This window comes from Cynoglossus semilaevis, chromosome 12 (assembly GCF_000523025.1).
Source record: "Cynoglossus semilaevis isolate Cse_v1.0 chromosome 12, Cse_v1.0, whole genome shotgun sequence".
NCBI classification, from domain to species: Eukaryota; Metazoa; Chordata; class Actinopteri; order Pleuronectiformes; family Cynoglossidae; genus Cynoglossus; species Cynoglossus semilaevis.
The window spans coordinates 5,283,951-5,286,462 of record NC_024318.1 but is presented as its reverse complement, the minus strand read 5'-3'; the positions used below and the strand labels follow the sequence as shown (position 1 = coordinate 5,286,462).

Here is a 2,512-nt window from a genome sequence, read left to right as displayed (position 1 = left end):
TGGTGGAGGTGGTCCACCTGACCCTCCTCTCGTCCCCGCCTCCGACCGTGCCAATAATTGGTCGGTGTTGTGTGTGTTTCAGATGCGGTTGGAGGGCAAGGACTCGTACGACGAGAACATCCACTACCCCCTGCTGGTCACTCTGACCAGAGCGGCCGAGGGCGTCAGCAGAACTCAGTGTTAGAACGGACACGGAGCACGGCCCGTCGTCCGTCCTGTGGACGTTGACCTTCTGACGACCTTACTGACTGTTCTGTTCTTTCCCACGGTCCAAGGTCAATGTTGAGAAGTGGAACCTCATCACTGTCCCCAGTGGTGGGACGGGCCTGGAACTTTTTACAGTGCGTGTCAAAGGTCATGACGTGGTCCAGGACTGGTCCAGTGGTGTTGACGTCACTGTCACTGTACTAACAACAGTGCAGTGACAGGATGGACACACAGGTGTCACTGTGTCCAACTCTTCACTGTGGTGCCCCCCCCCCTCCACCTCCCCCTTTCTTTATTCTTCCCACTGTCCTTGATCCAAACACGACCTTTGAACTGTGGACTAGACGTCAGTGTCACCGTAGTGATGATGGGTTTGAACTGTACGGTCCAGCAGTGAGTGTGTGTGTGTGTGTGTGTGTGTGCTTGTTCTTCATCCTCACTCAGTGCTATGATATAACAGTGTTACTGTGACAGCAGTGATTTATTACCGTTGTTATTACTGCTGATAATAATGGTAATAACATGGAATCAGTGTTTACATGAGGCTGACTCTGAGTCAGAATAAAAACAGGACTTTGTTATGAAATGTAATGAAGAGTGTGTGTGTGTGTGTGTGTTTCTAACACACTTTTATTGGTTTTCTTTTTCACTGATTTTTCTTCAATAATCCTCTGAACCCTGTGGTCTCCACTGCTGCACCGTGTTGACACTCCGTCACTGCTGACTCTGACGTCAGTGTCACTGTGACACACTGATGTGTTGAAGAATGCTGGGAGATTAGGTAAAAACTGTAAACATAATAAAAGGGTTGGAATCAGGTTTAATGGTGGAAAATACAAAAACTACCTACCAACCATTTTCATCCACTTATCCGTTACTGGGTCCACCTAAACCACACTGCACCATACCAACCCCCCAAACCTTCCTGGAGGTGGTGAGTCCACTGGAAGGTATTAACCTCCCTAACTGGGATTCGAACTTGCCCAGGAGATGAACCCTGGGGTTCAACACCAATGACAGAGACATTGCCTCTGGGCCAAAGTGCCACATACAAAAACTAACCATGTGAAACTAGATGGAAACAGCAGGAAAAGGCTTCATCTCTGAAAGAAAAGGCACTGAGTGAGAGTGAGGGGGGGAGGGTGGGGGGGAGAGGAGAGAGAGAGAGAGAGGGAGAGTGTTCCCGGCTCCACACAAGGGCCCCATTAACTTGACCACTTGCCCTTTGCACACAAAGGCAGGGCCGGCCCACTGCCCCTCCCACCCAATTATCCACGATTAGGCTCAGTGCACTGTGTCAAGATGGAGAGGGAAGGAAGTGGAGAGGGAGGAGAGGAAGGAGGTAGGAAAGGAAAGAAGTGGGGGAGGCAGAGCAGTAGAAATGTTAACATAACAACGGCCTAAATCAAATCTGGATACTACATAAACGAGTACTACTGCAGTACTACTAGACGACTGCCTCAGTTTAACTGAGCCACATGTTTCAGTCCGTCAACGTCAGCGTCGCTTCAGTGAGGAGCACTGATTAAAATGCTAATTATCAACAAGCTAAACAGTCCTGGACTTCAGGTATCAGTGGTCGTGTACGCTGACCTCTGACCTCTGACCCACAGAACTCTGTCTTCACGTCAACCACACGTCTCAATAAAAAAATATTATTATTAATATTATTATCAAATGTCCACCTCTTGTTAGTGACCATAATCTGCTAGAACCTGACCCCTGCCCCCCCGACCCCTGCTCCAGTCCCCTACCACTGGACAAGATGATCAACATCCTGTTAGCCGGAGGTCGCTTCAAACTCTGTGAAAGAAATGGTAGAAATGTGTCACAAAAACAAGGTACCTGGAAGTGATGGTGGGGGAGTGTGTGTGTGGGTAAGAGTGGGGGGAGGGAGTGGGTTAAGTGAGGTGTCAATTATACAGAATGTAAACACACATCAATATACTGATGCTAACACAGGCGCTTATAGCAACCAGCTGCTAATTAAGAGGCTGCTCTGTTGACAAACACTCCAGTGATCACTGATGATGAGGAGGAGGAGCAGGAGCTGTTAAAGTTGGTGAGGAGGTGCTGCTCCTCCTGGTGAAGAAGCAACATTAACCCTGTAGGGCAGCGGGTAAAGTTGGTGAGGAGGTGTTGCTCCTCTGACTGTTTTTTACCTCCAGTCAAACGGTGAAGAAGCAAAATTAACCCTGTAGGGGGACCCCTCACAGACACCCCTGACCATCTGAGCATATGAACACTAAGACACTGTCAGCAGGGGGCGACACTTCCGGGTGCGGTGCATTTCTTAATTTTACAC

At 48.9% G+C, this 2,512-nt stretch overlaps 1 protein-coding gene across 1 annotated transcript in view; it reads left to right on the top strand.

The window, feature by feature from the left end:
- The window catches only part of camkmt (calmodulin-lysine N-methyltransferase), a 49,154-nt gene extending 48,332 nt beyond the window's left edge, over positions 1-822 (top strand). The window contains 1 exon segment of the mRNA XM_008321626.3: positions 83-822. Coding sequence (XP_008319848.1) covers positions 83-184 — 102 coding nt within the window. The 3' untranslated portion in view covers positions 185-822.
- Positions 823-2,512: the final 1,690 nt, after the last annotated feature.